The sequence below is a fragment of the Polyodon spathula genome, chromosome 10, assembly GCF_017654505.1.
Source record: "Polyodon spathula isolate WHYD16114869_AA chromosome 10, ASM1765450v1, whole genome shotgun sequence".
In the NCBI taxonomy this organism is placed as follows: domain Eukaryota; kingdom Metazoa; phylum Chordata; class Actinopteri; order Acipenseriformes; family Polyodontidae; genus Polyodon; species Polyodon spathula.
The window spans coordinates 23027689-23047260 of NC_054543.1; the positions used below are offsets into that span (position 1 = coordinate 23027689).

Here is a 19572-nt window from a genome sequence, read left to right on the forward strand (position 1 = left end):
GTGAGGTGCCGTGAGGTGCTGTTCTGTGATTAGAGTGCTCTGGGTGGTTGTGCTGTGCTGTTCTGTGATTAGAGTGCTCTGGGTGGTTTTGCTGTGCTGTGCAGTGATTAAAGTGCTCCGGGTGGTTGTGCTGTGCTGTGCTGTTCTGTAATTAGAGTGCTCTGGGTGGTTGTGCTGTGCTGTGCTGTGCTGTGCTGTGCTGTGCTGTGCTAGTGTGCTGTGCTGTGCTGTGCTGTGCTGTGCTGTGCTGTGCTGTGCTGTGATTAGAGTGCTCCAGGTGGTTGTGCTCTGCTGTGATTAGAGTGCTGTGGGTGGTTGTGCTGTGCTGTGCTGTGCTGTGCTGTGCTGTGCTGTGATTAAAGTGCTCTGTGTGGCTGTAATGTGCGATGCAGTGCTGTGTTATGCAGTACTGTTCGGGGAGGTAAGGTGCTGTGAGGTGCTGTGTTGTTATTAGAGTGCTCTGGGTGGTTGAGCTGTGCTGTGCTATGATTAGACTGCTCAGCATGGTTGTACTGTGCTTTGCTGTACTGTGTAGTGATTAGAGTGCTCCGGGTGGTTGTGCTGTGCTGTGCTGTGCTGTGATTAGAGTGCTCCGGGTGGTTGTGCTGTGAACGAGCACACACGTCACTAATTTATCACGATTAAGTGACCAACCACGCCACGACGACGACACGACACCTAATCTCTGACCCACCACACTGACACAATCGACAAGACACAGGCTGTTCTGTGTCTGTGCTGTGCTTCATGTGCTCGTCTGGTAGAGCGGTGCTGGTGCAATGATTTCAGAGTCTCCATGTGGTTGGCGTGGTACTGTGCGTGTTGTGCTGTGCACGACACTGTGATTACGAGCCACTCCAACGTTGACACGTGCACGTCATTGCTTTGTTACGCCATACGAGCCACTGACTCGTCCAAGTAGGACCCTAGGTGCTGTGCTGTTATTAGAGTTCTCCGGGTGGTTGTGCTGTGCTGTGCTGTGATTAGAGTGCTCCGTGTGGTTGTGGTGTGCGTTGCTGTGCTGTGCAGTGATTAGAATGCTCCGGGTGATAGTGCTGTGGTTTGCTGTGCTGTGCTGTGCTATGATTAGAGTGCTCTGGGTGGTTGTGCTGTGCGTTGCTGTGCAGTGCAGTGATTAGAGTGCTCCGGGTGGGTGGTAGTGCTGCTGTGCTGTGCTGTGCTGTGCTGTGGTGGTTGTGCTGTGGTGCTGTGCTGTGATTAGAGTGCTCCGGGTGGTGTGCTGTGTGTGCTGTGCTGTGCTGTGCTGTGCTGTGATTAGTGTGCTCTGGGTTGCTGTGTGCTGTGCTGTGCTGTGCTGTGTTGTGTGGTGTGCTGTGCTGTGATTAGAGTTCTCAGGGTAGTTGTACTGTGCTGTGTTGTGCGGTGCTGTGTGATGCTGTGCTGTGATTAGAGTGCTCCTGGTGGTTGTGCTGTGCTGTGCTGTGCAGTGATTTAAGTGCTCCGGGTGTTTGTGCTGTGCTGTGCTGTGATTAGAGTGATCTGGGTGGATGTGTTGTGCTGTGCTGTGATTAGAGTGCTCCGGGTGTGTTAGTGCTGTGCTGTGCTGTGCGGTGCAGTGCTGTGCTGTGATTAGAGTGCTCCAGGTGGTTGTGCAGTCGGTTGCTGTGCAGTGATTAGAGTGCTCTGGGTGGTGGTGCTGTGCTCTGCTGTGATTAGGTTGCTCCAGGTGGTTGTGATGTGCTTGCTATGCAGTGCAGTGCGGTGCGGTGCTGTGTGGTGAAGTGCTGTGATTAGAGTGCTCAGGGTGGTTGTGCTGTGCGGTGTGGTGTCGTGCTGTGTGATGCTGTGCTGTGATTAGAGTGCCCCGGGTGGTTGTTCTTTGCTCTGCTGTGCTGTAATTAGTCTTTTGGTGGTTGTACGGTGCTGTACTGTGCGGTGCTGTGCTGTGAATAAAGTGCTCCAGGTGGTTGTGGTGTTCTGTGCTGTGCTGTTATTAGTGTGCCCTGGGTTGTACGCTGTGCTGTGCTGTGCTGTGCTGTGCTGTGTTGTGCTGTGTTGTGTGCTGTGCTGTGCTGTGCTGTGCTGTGCTGTGCTGTGCTGTGCTGTGCAGTGCAGTGCAGTGCAGTGCGGTACGGTGTGGTATGGTGCTTTGTGCTACTTTGCTATGGTTAGAGTTCTCTGGGTGGTTGTTTGGTGATGTGCTGTGCTGTGCTGTGCTGTGTTGTGGTGTGATTAGTGTGCTCCAGGTGGTTGTTCTGGCTCCTTTGCTGTAGCTCACTGTCTCTTAATAATCTGCAAGACACAGCAAACAGCACAAAACTAAACAGTTGTCTGGCTTCTTAACACGTTCAGTGTAAAGGCCCATACTCGCCTGATAAATTCTCCTTTCAAATGCAAATAACTCCTTCTAAATGCAAATAATATTTAAATGTTACTGTCTGACTTCCAATTTGGTCTTTCTCAACTACTGATATTGTACAGCTTTCTTAAGCTGGGTTTCCACTAACTTTTTAGGTTGCAGTCTGCCTCATTTGGTCATCAACACAATCTAATAAAAGAGCATTAGGAAAAAACAGACATACCATTACACAATTATTAAAAAACATCATTCATAAGAAAATACAGTATTATTGCTATTATTGTTTGTTTATTTGAGTGTTTAAAGTGACCGTTATGTTTTTCCCATTATCATAAGCAATGCAGGACTGCAATGGCCTGTGTGGCTCCATATTTGCATGTAATTAATCAGTCAATGATGACAATGACAACAGATGGTATTATCTGATTTTTAACAGAACTATTTTCACTTAAGTGGATTTGCAGAACAAAAACTATGATATACAATATGTGTCCAGTTGTTTCATTTTATAATTCTATAAAGATTCCCCAAATCATCAGTTATGTTTATCACAGATGTTGGTTCTTTTATTATTTGCTATTTTCTAAAAGCAGCAAAAAGGATAGCAGTGCCATAATTAAAATGTAATCATGGAGGGTGCTGCAGTATTAATGTATTAAGCAGTGCAAAGTGAGGGAAACAGCAAATAGCCTGCCAAAGTTTCTATAAAAAAAAACAAATGATAGCACATTGCTCTGTTAAATTACATGAATCTGATATCCTATGTGCCTTAACTTATTTACCTGAAGAAAAATTTACACAACTTACAAAATGAGCCCATTCATCATGGAACTGCTAGACAAGTCCAATGGAAGGAATGCTGTTTAACTAGAGATCCCCTATCTTAAGTACTGTATTGTTTTAAAACCTGCAGCTACACTCCACCCCTGTCCTCCTGGCAAAGGTGTGTAACTTTGTTACCCTGGGGGTTTTCATTATGAAAGTATGGGGTATTAAAAATGGTTCAAACTTTACACTGGAGCAAAAGCTCTATATATCTGGTCCATAGTGTGATACCTGGACAAGGACCATGATTACTGTAGTCAAGTCTTGAAAAGTGGACAGACTGGACTAAAACATGCAACAAATACCAGCCCCAGCACGGGAGTATACATTCATGTCATTACATTTTGTGTGATAAACCGTTTTTACTAGCTATTAAATAACATGTTCCCATAGATATGATTCAAGTCAACGTTACAACACAGGCAATTTAAGAATTTCCTGTGTGAAGTACCTGCAGAGAGAAACAGCAAAGTAGCATGCCAACATTTCTAAAAAATAAGAAATAATGCTATAATCTGTAATTACTCCTGTTTCATAATGTTCCGTTAAATTACATTTATTTGATACTGCATGTGCCTTAACTTATGTAATTTACTGATCGGGCATTTACACATTTTACCAAATGCAGCCCATTCATCCTGAAATTGATGGACAAGTGCAATGGAAGTAATCAGTCCACAGTGCTAAAAGAGGATTTCAGAGACCAGTGGACTATGCTATATTTTTTAGAAAATAGGGCTATATAATTATTTTCCTACCTTAAACTATTCCATTAATAGGTCTGTGTCGTATTTCCGTGAATAACCTATAGCTGTGAATCATGCAGTAACACCTCTTCTTAATTAAAAAGTTTCATTAATTAAATGTCAAATATTAGTGTTATTTTATGAATGAATGGGTTAAAACAATCTATTTTAACATATGGAAAATACTCATTTTCCACATTTAATGAATGACAAATTATGTGTCTCAACAAATGTACTAGATTATTATTCTCATTTAAAAACAAAAAACAAAAAAAAAGCCTAAAGCAGGATTACAGTGCAAGTAGGAGGGTACAAAGTGTCCGATTAAAGAAGGGTGGAGGAGTGGTGTATCGCAAACCCTGTGAACTGTGTGCCTATATAAACTGTCAGCACAGTCCATTCTGTATACTACAACTTGACGGTGCTCAACAAAAACCTGAGTGCATTCCAACAGAAACTGAAAACACCCACCATGAGCAGGATCGTCGTGTATCAGCATTGCAATTTCCAGGGCCTCAGCAAAGAGATCTACAGAGATGTTCCCAATCTGATAAATGAAAGCTTTAACGACTGCATTTCATCCTTGAAGGTAATCGGCCAGCCATGGATAGCTTATGAGCACACCAACTATGCTGGCCAACAGAGAGTTTATGAGGAAGGGGAGTATGCCAGCATCGACGGAAATGATACATTCTCCTCACTAAAGATCATCACAGAGGATCTTGAGAACCCTGAAATCGTTTTGTTTCAGAACATCAATTTTCAAGGACGTCAGCTGGTTTTAAACACTGAAACCAACCTCACATTTGCACACTTCAATGATGAGGTTTCCTCCCACATTGTGAACCGTGGTGCCTGGGTGCTGTATGAGCACACAGAACGAAACGGTCGTCAGATTGTGGCCAGAATGGGAGAAAGGGTTGCTAACTACAATGATTTCGGATTCAACGACAGGGTGAGTCATGTTCGTCCTTTGAAGGCTGGCAGACCTGTGGTTAAAGCTAAGATCCTGTGGGACCAGATGGTGAAAGAGAATGAGAGAAACCTCAAGATTGATGAGATTATTGGGGTGAACCGAACAGACACTGAGCAATCCTTTTCTACAAGTGCCTCCAAAGAGTATGAATCAACTGTCAGCCAGAGCGTGCACTTTAGCAACTCCACCACCATCACTGCAGGGACGACGTTTTCCATGGACATTGTACCTGGGGTTTCCATGGAGGCCAGCCTATCAGTTTCCAACACTTTCACCGTTGAAAAGGGGAAAACTGAGTCGACAACTCAAAAGGAAACGAGTACCCTGAATATGCCAGCAAAGATCCCGCCACATACAAAGCTAATTGTGAATGTCATCAGGAAAGAAGTGTCAGTGAGAGTCCCTGTAGAGTTTACTGTTACCCAGGGCAAGAGTGTCAAGACAGAGTATGGAGAGTATAGATGTTCCTCTGGCAAATCAGTGTATGCTGAGTTCAACTCAGAGAAAGCATAGATCAGATTTTTACTACAAGGGTGCCAAAACAGAGCACAGACCTTAGACAATATGTGGGTTTGATTTAATGGGATGTTAACTAATACAATATTAATCTCAATGTAGTTTTCAAATGTAAAATGAAACTGCTTCTAACTTTACAGTGTACTTGTTTGTCAGCTTACATGTTTTAAGGGATATGCAAAACTATGTAAAGTAACAATAAAGACACATTTATGCTTATTGAATTTCTGTCTTCATTAAAATCATTACATCTTACCTAAACACAAATCATGTTAGTTTTTGTTGTATACTGTCAACAGGCACATCATGAAAAATGATTGACAATATCAAGGGAGATACCATAGTGTAGGTCAAATTGCCATATTTTAACAATACAGAATAATACTTTTTTAAAACAATTTTTCTCACTGAGGTAGATTAGCAGAAAATGTACTGAGACAAAAAAAAAAAAAGGTGCTAGCAAATCAAGCCAAGCTAGTTTGTATTTGAGGGCGTTGCACTGGTGTGTCACTTTCTAAACAGACTGGTGGGTCTGAATAAAATCACTACACAAGTTCCAGATGACAAAGAAGTAGACGTCAGATAGATTTATCACAGATTTCTCCTTTATTTTACGTGCATAATTCAGAACATTTAGATTCTCTGTCCTGGGTTACAGTTTTAACTATAGCACCACTACCCTTAGTGTAGATTTTAAAAAGCACAATTTCTCTTTCTCTCTCTCTCTCTCTCTCTCTCTCTCTCTCTCTCTCTCTCTCTCTCTCTCTCTCTCTCTCTCTCTCAACATTGGTGATATTACCATAGCAATTAAGAGTACCGTACACAATACAGTCAGCACTCGGATATCCATTATCCAGATACACGGCAGTCGCGTTTTACGGCCCCTGTTTTAAGAATAAAATCAATCCCCGTTATAATTTCACGTGACGAAAATGCAGCAAAAATAAAGCAAACTAGACAAGTTACGGTAATGTAAAAGTGCTGTTTTTTAATTTTTTACTAATTTACATTGACTTTTACATTTTACGCAATTCTGTACATGGGCAACATTTTGATTTCATTTTGCTGTTGGGTGGTTGATGCAGAATTTTGGATACTGCTACAATACCTACTGGATTTAAAAGTATGTACTGTAGTACAGTCTTCGTGTCCACAGTCACCTCTTTTGCCAAGTGGAATTTTCAGAATCATATCATTCTGAATTAAAATACTTTTTCTGTTGAAAATACAGCACTGTACCAACAAAACCAACTACAGTACATTTAAATGGAAGCCAACTTATTTTAAAACAGTCCTTTCAGGTGTGTATTTTTGACATTGTATCTTTTTTGTGTTCCCTGAAAAAACTAACAAGGGTTGGACTGGGCCAAAATGAAATAATCAGATATGTCACAATCGTTTAACTGTCACTGAAGTCAAAATGTTATACGGTTGGATATGTGCGCGCTGACTGTATAAACATTGCATAAACATTATGAACATCAATATACAAGTAAATAAATTAAAATGAATAATTAATTAAGGAGGTAGGAATGCAAAAAAATGAAATCTTTTAAATAAACAAACTACCAGCAGAGTGTTTACTGTCTGTGTTTCTCTCAGGCTGTACAGGCACAGACATACTGAGCAGCCAGTGGGGCTGTGTGTCACTCCCTCAGTAGGACTGCCACTCTCTCTCTTGTTTCTGCTTATTTATTGTAGTTTATGAGAAAGTCCAACTCTGTCTCGACTTCTCCCAGTTCACAGTGTTCTCATAGCATCCTGTCTCTGGGCAGCCAGGACTGTCTATGTGGTCCCGTTCCGATGGTCAGGTGGTGGTCACTGACTCTGTGCATGTGTTTATTGATCTGGGTAGTCCAGTGTTCCATGGAAGCCGAAGCCTTTGTATATTAGAAGCAGCTTTAGCTGGCTTGCCTGTGGCTTGTACCTTTGATCACAATCAGCATTTTAATTAGAAAAGCACCAACCCAAGTCGTCTGTTGTGAAAACCGGTTTCTGTCATTTCAAAATCCAAAACAATACTTAGCAAACAGATGGTCCTTTGAACCAAAAAAGAACCTGACAGACAGGACCTTTTGGCTGTGTGCGAAGTTACTCAGGGAGAGAGCCTTTACTGATTTACCACTCCCTTGTCATCCAAAGGAGTACACACATAAATTATTACAATTTAATATAAAGCTTAAAATCACAATGCATTAAATACCTACAAAAACAGTACGTGCATGGTTTGTAACACATTTCTATTGAAATGATAAATTGTGTGTAAACAGATGATTCCACCATAATAATGGTTACTAGTAAAGTAGTCAAACTCAAAATTACAATATCCTTTGAGCATAAATTAGAAGCAGTGTGGCATGTGCTGCTGTGATTAGACTGCTCTGGGCGGTTGTGCAGAGCTGTGCAGTACTGTGATTAGAGTGCCTCGGGTGGTTGTGCTATGCTGGGCTGTGCTATGATTAGAGTGCTTCAGGTGGTTGTGCTGTGCTGTGCTGTGCTGTACTGTGCTTTGCTGTGCGGTGCTGTGCGGTGCTGTGCTGTTAGTAGTGTGCTTCGGGTAGTTGTGCTGTGCATTGCTGTGCTGTGCGGTGAAGTGCTGTGACTAGAGTGGTCCGGGTGGTTGTGCTGTGCTGTGCTGTGTTGTGCTGTGCTGTGATTAGAGTGCTCCGGGGTTGTGCTGTGCTGTGCTGTGCTGTGATTAGAGTGCTCCAAGTGGTTTTGATTTGCTGTGCTGTAATGTGCTGTGATTAGAGTGCTCCAGGTGTTGTGTGCTGTGCTGTGCTGTACTGTGCTGTGATTAGAGTGCTCCAAATGGTTGTGCTGTGATGTTCTTTGCCATGTGGCTGTGATTAGAGTGCTCCAGGTGTTTGTGCTATGCTGTGCTGTGCTGTGATTAGAGTGCTCCGGGTGGTTGTGCTGTGCTGTGTTGTGATTAGAGTTCTCCAAGTGGTTTTGATTTGCTGTGCTGTAATGTGCTGTGATTAGAGTGCTCCAGGTGGTTGTGTGGTGCTGTGCTGTGCTGTTCTGTGATTAGAGTGCTCCCTGTGGTTGTGCTGTGCTGTGCTTGTGGTGAGATGCTGGGATTAGAGTGCTCCGGCTGGTTGGATTGTGCTGTACTGTGCTGTACTGTGCTGTGTTGTTCCGTGCTGTGTGGTGCTGTGCTGTGATTAAAGTGCTCTGTGTGGTGCGGTGCTGTGCAATGCAGTGCTGTGAGGTGCCGTGAGGTGCTGTGATGTGATCAGAGTGCTCTGGGTGGTTGTGCTGTGCTGTGCTGTTCTGTGATTAGAGTGCTCTGGGTGGTTGTGCCGTGTTGTTCTGTTCTGTGCTGTGCTGTGCTGTGCTGTGCTTCAAGTGCTCTGTCTGGTAGAGCTGTGCTGTGCTGTGCTGTGCTGTGCTGTGCAGTGATTATAGTGCTCCAGGTGGTTGTACTCTGCTGTGATTAGAGTGCTGTGGGTGGTTGTGCTGTACTGTGCTGTGCTGTGTGGTGCTGTGCTGTGATTAAAGTGCTCTGTGTGGCTGTAATGTGCGATGCAGTGCTGTGTTATGCAGTACTGTTCGGGGAGGTAAGGTGCTGTGAGGTGCTGTGTTGTTATTAGAGTGCTCTGGGTGGTTGAGCTGTGCTGTGCTATGATTAGACTGCTCAGCGTGGTTGTACTGTGCTTTGCTATACTGTGTAGTGATTAGAATGCTCCGGGTGGTAGTGCTGTGGTGTGCAGTGCAGTTCTGTGCAGTGATTAGAGTGCTCCGGGTGGTTGTTCTGTGCGTTCCTGTGCAGTGCAGTGATTAGAATGCTCCGGGTGGTAGTGCTGTGGTTTGCTGTGCTGTGCTGTGCTGTGCTATGATTAGAGTGCTCTGGGTGGTTGTGCTGTGCTGTGCTGTGCTGTGCTGTGCTGTGCTGTGCTGTGCGGTGCTGTGCTGTTATTAGTGTGCTCTGGGTTGTTGTGCTGTGGTGTGCTGTGCAGTGTTGTGCGGTGAAGTGCTGTGATTAGAGTTCTCAGGGTAGTTGTACTGTGCGGTGTTGTGCGGTGCTGTGTGATGCTGTGCTGTGATTAGAGTGCTCCTGGTGGTTGTGCTGTGCTGTGCTGTGATTAGAGTGCTCCGAGTGGTTATGCTGTGCTGTGCTGTGCAGTGATTTAAGTGCTCCGGTTGGTGTTTGTGCTGTGCTGTGATTAGAGTGATCTGGGTGGATGTGTTGTGCTGTGCTGTGATTAGAGTGCTCCGGGTTGTAGAGCTGTGCTGTGCTGTGCTGTGATGTTCTGTGCTGTGATTAGAGTGCTCCAGGTGGTTGTGCAGTCGGTTGCTGTGCAGTGATTAGAGTGCTCTGGGTGGTGGTGCTGTGCTCTGCTGTGATTAGGTTGCTCCAGGTGGTTGTGATGTGCTTGCTATGCAGTGCAGTGCGGTGCGGTGCTGTGTGGTGAAGTGCTGTGATTAGAGTGCTCAGGGTGGTTGTGCTGTGCGGTGTGGTGTCATGCTGTGTGATGCTGTGCTGTGATTAGAGTGCTCCGGGTGGTTGTTCTTTGCTCTGCTGTGCTGTGATTAGTCTTTTGGTGGTTGTGCGGTGCTGTACTGTGCGGTGCTGTGCTGTGATTAGAGTGCTCCGGGTGGTTGTGGTGTTCTGTGCTGTGCTGTTATTAGTGTGCTCTGGGTTGTTATGCTGTGCTGTGCTGTGCTATGATGTGCTGTGCTGTGCAGTGCAGTGCAGTGCAGTGCAGTGCAGTGCGGTACGGTGTGGTATGGTGCTTTGTGCTACTTTGCTATGGTTAGAGTTCTCTGGGTGGTTGTGTGGTGCTGTGCTGTGCTGTGCTGTGCTGTGTGGTGCTGTGGTGTGATTAGTGTGCTCCAGGTGGTTGTTCTGGCTCCTTTGCTGTAGCTCCCTGCCTCTTAATAATCTGCAAGACACAACAAACAGCACAAAACTAAACAGTGGTCTTGCTTCTTAACACGTTCAGTGTAAAGGCCCATACTCGCCAGATAAATTCTCCTTTCAAATGCAAATAACTCCTTCTAAATGCAAATAATATTTGAATGTTACTGTCTGACTTCCAATTTGGTCTTTCTCAACTACTGATATTGTACAGCTTGCTTAAGCTGGGTTTCCACTAACTTTTTAGGTTGCAGTCTGCCTCATTTGGTCATCAACACAATCTAATAAAAAAGCATTAGGAAAAAACAGACATACCATAACACAAATATTAAAAAACAACATGCATAAGAAAATACAGTATTTGATTGCTATTATTGTTTGTTTATTTGAGTGTTTAAAGTGACCGTTATGTTTTTCCCATTATCATAAGCAATGCAGGACTGCAATGGCCTGTGTGGCTCCATATTTGCATGTAATTAATCAGTCAATGATGACAATGACAACAGATGGTATTATCTGATTTTTAACAGAACTATTTTCACTTAAGTGGATTTGCAGAACATAAACTATGATATACAATATGTGTCCAGTTGTTTCATTTTATAATTCTATAAAGATTCCCCAAATCATCAGTTATGTTTATCACAGATGTTTTTTCTTTTATTATTTGCTATTTTCTAAAAGCAGCAAAAAGGATAGCAGTGCCATAATTAAAATGTAATCATGGAGGGTGCTGCAGTATTAATGTATTAAGCAGTGCAAAGTGAGGGAAACAGCAAATAGCCTGCCAAAGTTTCTAAAAAAAAACAAATGATAATATAACACGTTGCTCTGTTAAATTACATGAATCTGATATCCTATGTGCCTTAACTTATTTACCTGAAGAAAAATTTACACAACTTACAAAATGAGTCCATTCATCATGGAACTGCTAGACAAGTCCAATGGAAGGAATGCTGTTTAACTAGAGATCCCCTATCTTAAGTACTGTATTGTTTTAAAACCTGTGACTACACTCCACCCCTGTCCTCCTGGCAAAGGTGTGTAACTTTGTTACCCTAGGGGTTTTCATTATGAAAGTAAGGGGTATTAAAAATGGTTCACTGGAGCAAAAGCTCTATATATCTGGTCCATAGTGTGATACCTGGACAAGGACCATGATTTCTGTAGTCAAGTCTTGAAAAGTGGACAGACTGGACTAAAACATGCAACAAATACCAGCCCCAGCACGGGAGTATACATTCATGTCATTACATTTTGTGTGATAAACCGTTTTTACTAGCTATTAAATAACATGTTCCCATAGATATGATTCAAGTCAGCTTTACAACACAGGCAATTTAAGAATTTCCTGTGTGAACTACCTGCAGAGAGAACCAGCAAAGTAGCACGCCAACATTTCTAAAAAATAAGAAATAATGCTATAATCTGTAATTACTCCTGTTTCATAATGTTCCGTTAAATTACATTTATTTGATACTGCATGTGCCTTAACTTATGTAATTTACTGATCGGGCATTTACACATTTTACCAAATGCAGCCCATTCATCCTGAAATTGCTGGACAAGTGCAATGGAAGTAATCAGTCCACAGTGCTAAAAGAGGATTTCAGAGACCAGTGGACTATGCTATATTTTTTGGAAAATAGGGCTATATAATTATTTTCCTACCTTAAACTATTCCATTAAATATGTCTGTGTCGTATTTCCATGAATAACCTATAGCTGTGAATCATGCAGTAACACCTTTTCTTAATTAAAAAGTTTAATTAATTAAATGTCAAATATTGGTGTTATTTTATGAATGAATGGGTTAAAACAATCTATTTTAACATATGGAAAATACTCATTTTCCACATTTAATGAATGACAAATTATGTGTCTCAACAAATGTACTAGATGATTATTCTCATTTAAAAAAAAACAAAAAACAAAAAAAAGCCTAAAGCAGGATTACAGTGCAAGTAGGCGGGTACAAAGTGTCCGATTAAAGAAGGGTGGAGGAGTGGTGTATCGCAAACCCTGTGAACTGTGTGCCTATATAAACTGTCAGCACAGTCCATTCTGTATACTACAACTTGACGGTGCTCAACAAAAACCTGAGTGCATTCCAACAGAAACTGAAAACACCCACCATGAGCAGGATCGTCGTGTATCAGCATGGCAATTTCCAGGGCCTCAGCAAAGAGTTCTACAGAGATGTTCCCAATCTGATAAATGAAAGCTTTAACGACTGCATTTCATCCTTGAAGGTAATCGGCCAGCCATGGATAGCTTATGAGCACACCAACTATGCTGGCCAACAGAGAGTTTATGAGGAAGGGGAGTATGCCAGCATCGACGGAAATGATACCTTCTCCTCACTAAAGATCATCACAGAGGATCTTGAGAACCCTGAAATCGTTTTGTTTCAGCACTGCAATTTTCAAGGACGTCAGCTGGTTTTAAACACTGAAACCAACCTCACATTTGCACACTTCAATGATGAGGTTTCCTCCCACATTGTGAACTGCGGTGCCTGGGTGCTGTATGAGCACACAGAACGTAACGGTCGTCAGATTGTGGCCAGAATGGGAGAAAGGGTTGCTAACTACAATGATTTTGGATTCAACGACAGGGTGAGTCATGTTCGTCCTTTGAAGGCTGGCAGACCTGTGGTTAAAGCCAAGATCCTGTGGGACCAGATGGTGAAAGAGAATGAGATAAACCTCAAGATTGATGAAATTATTGGGGGTGAACCGAACAGACCTTGAGCAATCCTTTTCTACAAGTGCCTCCAAAGAGTATGAATCAACTGTCAGCCAGAGCGTGCACTTTAGCAACTCCACCACCATCACTGCAGGGACGACGTTCTCCATGGACGTTGTACCCGGGGTTTCCATGGAGGCCAGCCTATCAGTTTCCAACACTTTCACCGTTGAAAAGGAGAAAACTGAGTCGACAACTCAAAAGGAAACGAGTACCCTGAATATGCCAGCAAAGATCCCGCAACATACAAAGCTAATTGTGAATGTCATCAGGAAAGAAGAGTCAGTGAGAGTCCCTGTAGAGTTTACTGTTACCCAGGGCAAGAGTGTCAAGACAGAGTATGGAGAGTATAGATGTTCCTCTGGCAAATCAGTGTATGCTGAGTTCAACTCAGAGAAAGCATAGATCAGATTTTTACTACAAGGTTGCCAAAACAGAGCACAGCCCTTAGACAATATGTTGGTTTGATTTAATGGGAATGTGGCAGAGCAAAGCTCTGCCCTTTTTAAATTGGCAGGGATGGGGTTAATTTCCCCTACTTGCCTGGGTTTATTATGTTCAGGTGGCTGGGGTTGATTAATTGATTAGGTTAATTAACGATCAATCAGCGACCAGCCACCTGACATAAAAAGAGGCCTCTGCTTCTCATTTGGGAGGGAAAGAGTTGAGGAAGCAGGTTGGTGATTGTGGTTTTTGTGATTTGTGTCTCGTGACTCCAGTGAAGGCATTGCCCAGCCTGGAAATTGTTATTTTGTAAGTTTTGTTTTTTTGTATTGCTTTATTTGTGTTTAAATCCCTTTATTTTGCCCTTGTGCACTTTATTTTTGTGTTTATTTATAATAAAATTGTTATTTTTTTTGAACTGCAGTCTGTCTCTGGGCCTCTATCCACTCGCCAGCCAGCCACAGGGATGTTAACTAATACAATATTAATCTCAATGTAGTTTTCAAATGTAAAATAAAACTGCTTTTAACTTTACAGTGTACTTGTTTGTCAGTTCACATGTTTTAAGGGATATGCAAAACTATGTAAAGTAACATTAAAGACACATTTATGCTTATTGAATTTCTGTCTTCATTTAAATCATTACATCTTACCTAAACACAAATCATGTTAGCATTTGTTGTATACTGTCAACAGGCACATCGTGAAAAATTATTGACAATATCAAGGGAGATACCATACTGTAGGTCAAATTGCCATATTTTAACAATACAGAATGATACTTTTTTAAATCAATTTTTCTCACTGAATTAGATTAGCAGAAAATGTACTGAGATAAAATAAATAAAACGAGACCAGCAAATCAAGCCAAGCTAGTTTGTAATTGAGGGCTTTGCACTGGTGTGTCCCTTTCTAAACAGACTGGTGAGTCTGAAAAAAATCACTACACAAGTTCCAGATGACAAAGAAGTAGACGTCAGATAGATTTATCACAGAGTTCTCCTTTATTTTACATACATGATTCTGAACATTTAGATTCTCTGTCCTGAGTTACAGTTTTAACTATAGCACTCCTCCCCTTACTGTAGGTTTTAAAAAGCACAATCTCTCTCTCTCTCTCTCTCGTGGAGGATTGTGGGAAGGGCTTGCAGAGAGGTGGAATGCTGGTGCGGTAGGACCGGGAAATTTAAAATTTTATTTATTTATTTATCTATCTATCTATTTATTGATTTATTTAGTTTGATAGTTACTTAGTTGTTCTTTTTGGGTGTTTGTTTTTTCGTAGGTTAGTGGTAGGTGTGTGTGTGTGTGTGTGTGTGTGTGTGTTTGTTTGTTTGTTTGTTTGTAGGGTGTTTGGAGATCCCGTTATGGGGTCTCGTTCAGTAGGGCTGGGGGCTCTCACCCGCCGACACGGGGTCCGTTGCCTGCCTGACCCCGGGGTTTCAGTGGAGGAGTGCCTGCTGGCAGTAGGAGAGGTGGTGGGGTTTGAAAATATTATGTCGGCGTCAAGAATGAATAAAGCGCTGGTAATATTTTTAGTGGAGGTGTCTCTGGTACACAAGCTGGTAGAGGAAGGATTTACAGTGAAAGGTGAATTTGTTCAGGTTTCCCCTCTAGTAACCCCGGTTAAGAAAGTTATTATTTCTAATGTGCCTCCGTTTTTATAAAATTAGAAAAGAATTTAGCTCGTTTTGGTAAACTGGTGTCCCCGATTAAGGGAATCCCGCTGGGGTGCAAAAATAAGTGTTAGGCACGTCATGTCGTTTAGAAGGCAGGCGTTTGTCTTACTAAATGATCCTAATCAAGTCATTAATGTTGCCTGGAATTTTAACGTGGAAGGGATGAATTGTGTGGTGTTCGTCAGTTCCGAAACGATGAGGTGTTTTTAATGTGGAGAACAGGGACACCAGAGGAAAGCCTGCCCGAGAAAGGAGGCTAGAGCGGAGACAGGGCAGGATCAGGGCGATGCTGGCGGGGAGGAAGTCGGGGGTGTTGGGGGTGAGTGGGAGGAAGAGTAGGCTCCTGCACCGCAGCCGCAGAGCGAGCCCGTGCTGACCGAGGAGGGGGCGATCCAGAAGGAAACCGGAGCAGAACCACCAACACCACGGCCTCGCACAAAGAGACCCAGCCGCAGCCTGTCACTGACGGGTTCGGAGGATAATAGCGCTACTACTGAGAATGGTGAAGAATCATTCAAGGTAGTAGCGAAAAAGACACGATTTCAACGGAAGGCTGCAGAGCTGCCGGATGGCAGAGCGCAGCCAGTGCAGAACTCCGAACCCGTGCAGACAGGGAGACTGCGGGCTCCAGGCGGGGCGTCAGTCCCTCCCAACGCGGAGGAAGAGAGCACAGCACAGGGTGAGCCGGGCGCGGTGCAAGACTCTCCGCTAGCTGAATCTCAGCCGCCTGAAATATTGACGGCTGTGGCAGTCAGGAGGGAGCTGCGGAGGAGCGGATTCTCGGGGGCGAGCGAGAGTTATTAAAAGTTATACACGCTTGAGCAGGTAAATGATTTTATGATAGAAACAAAAGGGAAAAGGGGAGTAGAAATAGAGAGTTTTTTACCTGATCTACCACCACTGTCTATTAATTACAGTAATAATTCAATCAGAACCCCACAGAGCATCTTACTGGCATTTCAATGTAAAATTATTACAAGATGTAAAATTTAAGCAACAATTCAAACTTTTTTGGATAATTTGGAAAAAAGAAAAAGCACAATACAAAGATTTAAGACAGTGGCAAAATACAAATCAAATGTTTTTGTCAACAATATACTATAAATGCAACCAGGTCACTGAACACAGCCGTGAGAGAACTGGAGTCCAAAATCCTCCTCCTAGAGGAAAGTTTAAATTCAGAATTTAAAGAACAGACCCAGGAGAACCTAAAAGAGCAGAAAATCGCGCTGGGGAGCTTGCTGAAGGAAAGAGTGAAGGGGGCGATTGTGCATTCCAGATTCATGGAGTTGAGAGACATGGATGCCCCCACTAGTTTCTTCTTCAACCTGGAGAGGAAGAGAGCGGACAGTAGACAGCTGTGTTGTATCAGGACTCCTGGTGGGAAAGAACTGCACACCCGGGAGGAAATCAGCAGAGAGGCGGTGCGTTTTTACAAGGAACTTTATAATAAAGAACTGTGCAACATAGAGGACACTGAACGGCTGCTCCAGGGGTTACCCAGCCTCAGTGAGAAGGAGCAGATTCAGCTGGACGCACCGCTGACCCACCAGGAGATGACCGCCGCTGTTAAGCAGCTCTCCAGCGGAAAGGTTCCCAGGATCGATGGACTGCCAGCAGAATTTTATAATATTTTCTGGGATATAATGGGGGAGGATTTGCTCCAGGTTCTGAGAGAGAGCCTCAGCCACAAGGAACTGCCTCTTAGCTGCCGTAGGGCAGTGGTTACACTGCTGCCCAATAAGGGAGACCTATGCCAGCTTACAAATTGGAGACCTGTGTCAATTTTATGTTCTGATTTAAAGATTTTATCCAAAACAATCTCTAATAGATTAAAAAGTGTTATTGGAACTGTAATAGAGAGTCGACCACACCTACCTCTTTCATACACTGGAAGCCTTCGGGTTCGGTCCTGGTTTTATTTCTTATATTCGGCTTTTATATTCCAACATTTTTAGTATTTTAAAGATCAACAATGGGCTGAGTCAGCCCTTCCCAGTGTGCAGGGGTATAAGGCAGGGCTGTGCCCTGTCTGGTATGCTGTATTCACTGGTTATAGAGCCTCTGCTGCACCTGCTGAGGGTCAGGTTATCTGGATGGACAGTGCCCTCCTCGCCCTCCACACCCTCCTCTGCCACAGTGAAGGTGTCTGCCTACGCAGACGATGTGACTGTGTTTGTGAGTGGGGATGCAGATGTCCAAGAGCTGCAGCAGACTCTAAATGAGTTCCAGAGAGCATCTTCTGCCAGAGTAAACTGGGCAAAATGTGACACCTTCCTGTCAGGCAGCTGGGATGAGGGCACCCCTCCTTTCCTGCCTGAGGGGCTGAAATGGAACAGAACAGGTATTAAAGTGTTGGGGGTGCACCTCGGAACAGAAAACTACATGAAAAAGAACTGGGAGGGTTTGTTGGACAGGGTGAGGGGGCGGCTGCAGAGGTGGAAGGGACTGCTGGCTCAACTGTCCTTCAAGGGCCGGGTGCTTGTTATTAATAATCTGGTGGCCTCTAGCATGTGGCACAAGCTGGTATGCCTGGACCCACCCCAGGGCCTGGTGAAGGAGATCCAGAGAGTGTTGCTGGAGTTCTTTTGGAGCGGGAGACACAGTTTGAGGCCGGCAGTCCTCTACCTCCCTAGTGATGAGGGGGGGCAGGGGCTAGTCAGCATTGCCAGCAGGGTGGCAGCCTTCAGACTGCAGGCGGTTCAGAGACTCCTGTACACTGAGGAGGAGGCTCATTGGAAGAGGCTGGCCTGTTTCCTTCTCAATAGATTTGGGGGGCTGGGGTTAGGAAAACACCTGTTTTTAATTGAGAACACCAGTTTTAGTAAAGCAGGACTTCCTCCTTTTTATCAAAGTATTTTAAAAGCCTGGCAGCTGGTGAGGGTGGAAAGGGATGTGGAGTCCTTGACAGGGCAGGACCTGTTTGAGGAGCCCCTATTTTTTAATCCACTCTTTCCAGTTAAGTTCCTCCAGTCGATGACGCTCTGTGCCAGTTTTTTAAAAGCAGGTGTAACCAGGATGGTCCACCTGTTAAACCTTGAGCTCTCCTGCTGGCTAACTGCCTCCCAGCTAACTGCACAGCTAGGCTGGCACTCAGAGAGGCTTGCAGAAAGACTGATGGGTGAGTTGAGGGGCTGCCTCTCCCCGCGGCTCAAGGCAGTCCTGAGGGAGGAGTTGTCCAGAGGCACAGAGCAGAGACAGCTTTCCTTATTTCCAGGGATGATCGTGTCACCAGCAGTAGGTGAGGAAGGTGAGGGCGGTGGAGAGAATGGAGGGACTTTGCTTAAATTGCAGAATGTGGAGGAAATTATCTTTCACACAATGAATGGAAAACATATATACAAATTGTGTGTTAAAGCCACAGAGTATAGTAGGCTAAGGGGTCAGGTAGACTCTAAGTGGCGAGCTTACTTGGCTGTAGAGGAGGGGCACAGGTCAGTGTGGAGGGTGCTGTACAAGCCGCCTCTCGCCAAGAGAGTGGAGGACCTGCAGTGGAAGATTCTACACTGCATTATGTCCACAGGCAGGTTTCTCCATAGAGTGGACCCCAGCATCAGTGAGCAGTGCGCTTTTTGCTCAGCAGAGGAAACTCTCTTTCATGCCTACAGTGAGTGTGAGAGGCTGCGGCCACTTTTTAATTTACTGCAGGGAATCCTGAATAATTTAGGGGTCGTTTTTAGTAAGGAGCTTTTTATTTTTGTCAAGTCTCTGGTTCTGGACTGACCAGTTTAGTGATTCAGTTCAGGGTGCTCGTGGTCAGCCAGATCAGAGTAGAGTTTGAGTATTTCAAACTGGTCAGTAACCTGGAGGACTTTCAGGAGAGGTGATGTGTGGGAGACGCCTTGAGTGCTGTGAGTGAGGAGGGGGAGCTCCAGTTTTTGTTCTAATTTTATTTAATTTTTGTTTTACAGTGTTTTATTTTGGCTTTTATCTGTTTTCAACAAAGAAAAAAACACTGTTTAATATTGATTTTTTAATGATCCTTTTATTTTGTTTAAAATCTGTTTTTAAGGAGAACACAATGTATTTTAGGATTTTTTAAATTTTGCTCAGGCAGTAGGAATCTTAACTTTTGTTGTGTTTTACCTTTATTTGAATTTTAATGGATTTTATTTGGAATATTTAAATAAAGGATCTTAAAAGTCAAAATCTCTCTCTCTCTCTCTCTCTCTCTCTCTCTCTCTCTCTCTCTCTCTCTTTCTCAACATTGGTGATATTACCATAGCAATTAAGAGTACCGTACACAATACAGTCAGCACTCGGATATCCATTATCCAGATACACGGCAGTCGCGTTTTACGGCCCCTGTTTTAAGAATAAAATCAATCCCCGTTATCATTTCACGTGACGAAAACACAGCAAAAATAAAGCAAACTAGACAAGTTACGGTAATGTAAAAGTGCTGTTTTTTAATTTTTTACTAATTTACATTGACTTTTACATTTTACGCAATT

At 43.6% G+C, this 19572-nt stretch overlaps 1 protein-coding gene and 1 pseudogene across 1 annotated transcript; both read left to right on the forward strand.

Annotated features, from left to right (window-relative positions):
• Nucleotides 1-4289: 4289 nt before the first annotated feature.
• On the forward strand, nt 4290-5607 carry LOC121322115 (epidermal differentiation-specific protein-like). Its single transcript, XM_041261641.1, has one exon. The coding sequence runs from the start codon at nt 4364-4366 to the stop codon at nt 5378-5380; it is 1017 nt and encodes a 338-aa protein (XP_041117575.1). The 5' UTR covers nt 4290-4363; the 3' UTR covers nt 5381-5607.
• A 6670-nt stretch (nt 5608-12277) lies between these two features.
• On the forward strand, nt 12278-13455 carry LOC121322113 (annotated as a pseudogene).
• Nucleotides 13456-19572: the final 6117 nt, after the last annotated feature.

Bases quoted from the DNA above. Each gene is read 5' to 3' on its own strand.
- LOC121322115 (XM_041261641.1), top strand. From the start codon at position 4,364: ATGAGCAGGATCGTCGTGTATCAGCATTGCAATTTCCAGGGCCTCAGC.